Source organism: Calidris pugnax, unplaced genomic scaffold (genome assembly GCF_001431845.1).
Source record: "Calidris pugnax isolate Ruff unplaced genomic scaffold, ASM143184v1 scaffold103, whole genome shotgun sequence".
Classification (NCBI taxonomy): Eukaryota; Metazoa; Chordata; class Aves; order Charadriiformes; family Scolopacidae; genus Calidris; species Calidris pugnax.
Window position 1 is genome coordinate 8,087,073 of NW_015090990.1, and position 5,582 is coordinate 8,092,654.

Genomic DNA, 5,582 nt, shown 5'->3' on the forward strand with positions numbered 1-5,582 from the left:
TAAGGAAGCTGCTGTGTGCCGCAATACTATCAAGTTAGAGTTTTCACTTGAAGGCTTATTAGCTCCAGCTCTTTCTCTGCTGGATACAAGTCACTCCTAATTATCTCACAGAAACTGCTTCCCCTCCCTTGTGCATTAGTGTAAATCAGTGATAATGCAATGAAAATTGGTGCATTTTTATAGTGGTAAAAAACGTGGTCAAGACTAGGCTTTCTGAGTTTGGAGTGGTCTTTTTGTGCCTTGCAGAGCGCAAGGGGAGAACCAGCCCTGTAGCATTCTCACTGGGAAGACTATGCCTGAGACCAACCCATCCAGCTAGTGCCTTCCTGCCTTGCATTTCATTCCCTTTTCAGCTGCATAGCAACTAATGACCATAAAAACAGCTTTACAAAAGCCCCACATTACTCCTGTATTTAATTAACTTTTAGAGCATCAGACCGTAGTATTTAATCACAGCCTGCCTAGTTTCAGGGGGTTATTTGGTTTGAGGCTCACTAATGCTTGGCTTCCATTCAAAGTGCTTCACTGTTAACTTCTCTTTACATTTCAGTCTGATCTTTTCACAGCTGTTCCCAGCAGCAGGTCAAGAACAGGTTCAGTCTCGTGTCTCTCACAGTTGCACATGTGCTGACTCTCACTACCTTACTTTTTTTTATTAGATAACATAAAATCCAAACCACCTACTGCTGCTAAACCAAGACTGTGGGGAGCGTATGTAAGTACTCCTGCAGCCTAATGGATGGGTGTAAGACTGCTATGTGTCAGCAGGCTTTTACCAGCCATTTGTGCAAGCTAGAGCTACTTTTTTTGTAGACCTGAAGGATCTGTGCTTTATGCCTTCTACTAATGTGAAGTTCTAAGTATTGAGGGTGCGCAGCCAGGTGGATGCCTTCCAAGTAGCCATAGTTTGTTCCCTGTCTGCTTGCAAAGGAGATAAAATCTCCTTGGGCACTGCTAACAGACGAGCTGTTCTTAGACATACATCAGACTCTTTATGGCTCCTCCAACCCGGCTCCTGCTCTGCTGAGACTGGACTCAAGCGGCAGATATTCTGACCTGCAATTCCTCATCTTGGGCTATACATTAAGAGCAAGAATGAATGAAATCATACATTGATTAAGGGATAAAAAATGTTACGACCAAGAACAGTCTTATGACCCATCCTCTTCTCAGTCACTGGACACTGCTGGTCTATTTCTGCCTAAAGCTATCTCCTTTTCATGACTGCTTATTGGGACAATCTCTTTTTATTACTTTATCCACTGGAGATGCAGGCCTTACCCTAACTTTGGCAGTATTCACTTAATTTAATTTTAAAGGTACCCATTAATTAAAATTATTCTATTTACTGATTCCTAATAATGTCTCAAAAGCTTTTGTTCTGGTGTATTTGTCTATGTTTGAGCTTAAAGCCATTTCTGCAATAAATCATCATTTTCTGCCTGTCTTAGCATCTAAATGATTTGGGTCAAACAGGCTGGTTTGTACACTGCATTTCAGTAGCTCCCTTCCTGCTGCACATGCTTGGGTTTCTCTTTTCATCTTTATTCCTGTTTGCCCGGCACAAACAATACAGAAAAGTTTAAGGAGGGGGGAAAAAAAATGCTGCTTTTCTTTAGCCACCGTATATCCTGCTCTGGGGAGGGACATGGGCCCCCGCTGGAAGCGTTTGCACCACGTTCTCCGCACAGGGCAGCGTGGCTGTTCCATCTATTGCAAACTGGATTTCAGCCAAGAGCGAGAGCTGACAGTTTCAAGGCGGCCACTTCCCCATCCGTCTTACTCAGACAATGGTATGCAGCCTCCAAACTAATAATTCATCATTTGCACATGTGTCCCTTCTACTTCATTATTTTATTAACATGTTAGAAGGGGCCTGATTTATTTATTAAATTCATTATTATTCTTATCGAATGATGACATGTTGTTATCCAGGAAGATGCACTTGCTATCTCACAACTAATTATGCCAATTAAGTTTTCATGATTCTACCACAAAGCACAGCCCATTAACTTTAATTGCTTTTGAAATGCAGCTGCTGAAATACACACAGAAAGGAACAGGTAGGTTATGTTTGTTAGTTAATTTCTGCAAATGGAGTTTGTTGTCATTAGATCTTAAGTGATACTTCCAGGCAATCTCGTTCCCTATTTCTCAGGAAAGTTTTGTGTCTTTTTCACCCAAGAGGGTTCTAAACATTTCTTTTTCTATGCAGGCCAGCCTTTCGCCTTACCAAGTTCAAAGATAAATCTGGCGGTTTAGTTCAGCCCTTAATGGGAATCGATGGACATCTGCAGACAATATTTTTCTTCACTGAGGTGGAACCAGCCCAAAAGGAGTGACATTATTTTGATGGAAAGCTGAGATGCTGTGGTAAGTCAAAAGTTCTTAAGAAAAAACATCTCAGGCTTTGCAGCAATGCCTGTAGTTTTTGTCTCCAGAGAGGGGCAAGGTTCATATTTCTCTGAAGGGGTTGAGTTGCGTAATTACGAAGAACAAAATATGGCTGCCCATCTCTGGGTTCACCACATGCAGGCAAGAAAATGTTACAGATCTCCGAAGGAAGAGGGAAATAGAATTGCTTTGGTTCTGTGAGATTAAGACAAACTGACTACGGATGCAATGGCACTAACTGGTTCTCAGCGTAATGTCTGAGCAGACTCTGGAGATGCAAAATCTCTGTCCCCTTGTTTCCCCCCTAATGCCTTAAGGCAGCATGGAGAGCATTCATCCTTTGACTACTCTTCACTTGCAACAACAGTCAGAATAGATATAATCTGTACTCCTTCCCAAACAGCTGGATGCAATAGCTGCTGTAAATTGCCAGGGTGTTTTTAGCTCCTCTTCAGCCCCTCACACACCTCTTGGTGGTTGCAGGAGCAGAATTCAGCCATGGAAGTGTTACTGCCAGGGACATGGGCTTTCTTTACCTTCTACATTTACATGGTGGTTTTGGCTTTGCCACTTAATGGAAACTGGATAATTAGAAGTTAGGCTCATAAAATCAGTGCTGAGCAATTTGGCCAATCCCAGCTTTAAGTCTGTTTACATGTTTAGAGGCCAGATGGAAATGTGTGAAGGACTACTATTCACACCAGGGATTTTCAAGCACACGCTCATCAAAATGGCAACTTTCCAATGGCAAAACACTGTTACTCTTTTTGGTTCTGGTGTTGGTGGACAGAAGTATCAAGTTGGGGATAACAGTCACCTTTTTCACAAAGAAATCAGTTCAGATCTTTACAATATTCAACGACATGGGAAAGGGTCTCTAAGAGGTATTTTACAGTGTGTTTCACTGTGATGTAGTAGTCATGTTATAGTAAACTCTGCTGAGAGAACTTTTTAAGGATGAGGTATGCAACATGTTGAAGTGAGGATTTAGTGTCTTCAGTGAAGCACGTGAACAGTCATTACATCTGATCCAACATAAACTCTGAGTAGGAAATGCCTGCCATTAATGAAATGTTTATCAGCTCCAGAGCCACTCGTCTTTTCTTAATCTCTGGGGAAATAGAATTGTCAATGAAACTCACTGTGTGATCTAAAAGCGCTCTGGAATTGATGGGGCTTTGGCTGGGGAGACAAGCAACCTACTGCAGTGTTGCTTGAGTTGTTGGGGTTTTTTTCTTAACAGAGCAATAATAGTTCAAGGGTCTTCCAGTCCAAAGGCAAGGCAATGAAACTGAATATACCCTGGGGAAGCCTTCACCAAATGAAGGTTTTCACCCATAGATTTGTTCTCAACAAAGGAGGGGCCAGCATCAGAGAGCCACTCAGCCAGGAGGACAACATCTGGCTAGCATCTGTCTCATGGCCACAGAAAACCTACAAGCAACCCACAAAATCAACAATGCCCTACCTAGCAGCATAAGAAGAGGTGTCACACAGGAGCCACTCTCCCAGAAGAGAGCAGAAGAATGACTGTGGGTGGTAGTTTGCCACCAGCTATGGATCCTTTAGGAAGCTTTGGATATAAGGGTGGTGAATCACAGCTACCCTTCCTGGATCACACTGTGTTATACTGCTATCATGAACCCCTAATAGGAAGAAAGAAATTAATATGGCTGAGATTTGCCTCCCAAATCTAAATGGCAGGTGCATGGGAGCATAAGATTTGCTTAAGCTGGTATGGTTTTTAGCCTTGTTTGTGTGACTTTACCAGCTCACTGTAACAAATTTCTCATATTAAGAGCACAGAAGTTATTGTAAGATATAGTTTATTTATGTATTATTCACTTTGCCGTCTTAATTTGTGTTGCTGTCTCTAGGGTATCCTAGAGTTGGGTGTCCTAGAGTTGATTGCTTCTTGTAATGATGAGGAGAGACGCTGCGCAGGGATGTAAGTGTGCCTGAACTAGAGTGCAGACACAATCCAGGACTGGCCATACCTGTGCCCGGTGCCTGGAGAAACACTGGCTGTCTGCTCCAGTGGAAACCCCTGGGCACAGGGAGGTGGGCACGGGGGAGGAGGGGGTCGGTCTCAAGCACACTGCAGAAAGGCTTTTAATATTGACCAGTGAAACACTCTGATAATACAGAGAGAAATGAGCCCCAAAGAAGTGAGGTATGGGCTTCTAATCATGCCAATCTGAATTCCCTTTCTGTGCTCTAGAGGGTCTCTAACGCGGTGTTCCAGTTCACCAACAAATGCTGTTTCTGCATTACTGAAAATGATCAGTGAGGCCAGCGCCTCCGGGAAGAGGTCATCCCTCTCCGGACGTCTGTAGTACCAGGACCAGGAGGTGCTGGTTTGTATGGGCAGGCTGGGCCAAAGCTTCTTCTGGGGCCTCCCATGCACGAGGGACACTCTGAAAGAGTCTGTCTGAAGCTGAGATTCCTAACGCTCCTTGAGAAACCACCGCCCGGCTCCTCCAGCCGCGCTGTGGCACCAGGTGGGCTCAGGGTCGGATTTTGATGCAGGATGTCTGGCACGTTTTATCGGCTCTCCCCGTGCCCACCGGCCGGGGAGCGGGTCTGCGGCCGCCGTGTGTCCCCGCAGGCTGCAGGCCTCCCGCGGGAATCCGTCCCCTCACCTGCTCCGTGTCCGCCAGGGGCTGCGCCCATGGGACAGGTTAACTCAAACCGCCGCTCCTGGGCACCATTTCGCACCAAAGCCGTTCCCTTCCCGTGCGTCAATCCTTCCACTTCAGCCTCAGCTACCGGAGGGAGGGTTTGACGCGCCCCCGGCAGCCCCGGTGCCCTCCTCCCGGTCGGCTCCGTCCCACTGGCACCGACGCAGCGCGCCGCTGCTCCCGACTGACCTTGAGCCCGGCAGGAGCTGTAGGATGCGAGAAGCCAATGGAAAGGTGCGACCTGCCCCATCTTGTCCTCTTTATGTTCTGTGCACCCATTTACTATACGTTATTAATGTAACTAGTACTAATAGACAGTAATTAACCTTTCCCATCCGGCCCTCGGCCGCCAGGGGGCGCCGCCGCGCCAGAGTCGAGCGGGCGGCGCGCGGCCCCTCGCGGCCACCGTAACGGCCTCCGCCTGACTCTGCCGGCGTCTCCCGCAAGGGGGCGCTGCGGCCGCGCCTCCCGGCTTGCCCCGCGCGCGGCCTTCGCCCGCCCCCCGCC

At 46.6% G+C, this 5,582-nt stretch overlaps 1 protein-coding gene across 1 annotated transcript in view; it reads left to right on the top strand.

Moving 5' to 3' along the window:
* Positions 1-2,350: 2,350 nt before the first annotated feature.
* The window catches only part of GORASP2 (golgi reassembly stacking protein 2), a 16,903-nt gene continuing 13,671 nt past the window's right edge, over positions 2,351-5,582 (top strand). The window contains exon 1 of the mRNA XM_014954344.1: positions 2,351-2,373. Coding sequence (XP_014809830.1) covers positions 2,366-2,373 — 8 coding nt within the window. The 5' untranslated portion in view covers positions 2,351-2,365. The remainder of the gene's footprint in view (positions 2,374-5,582) is intronic.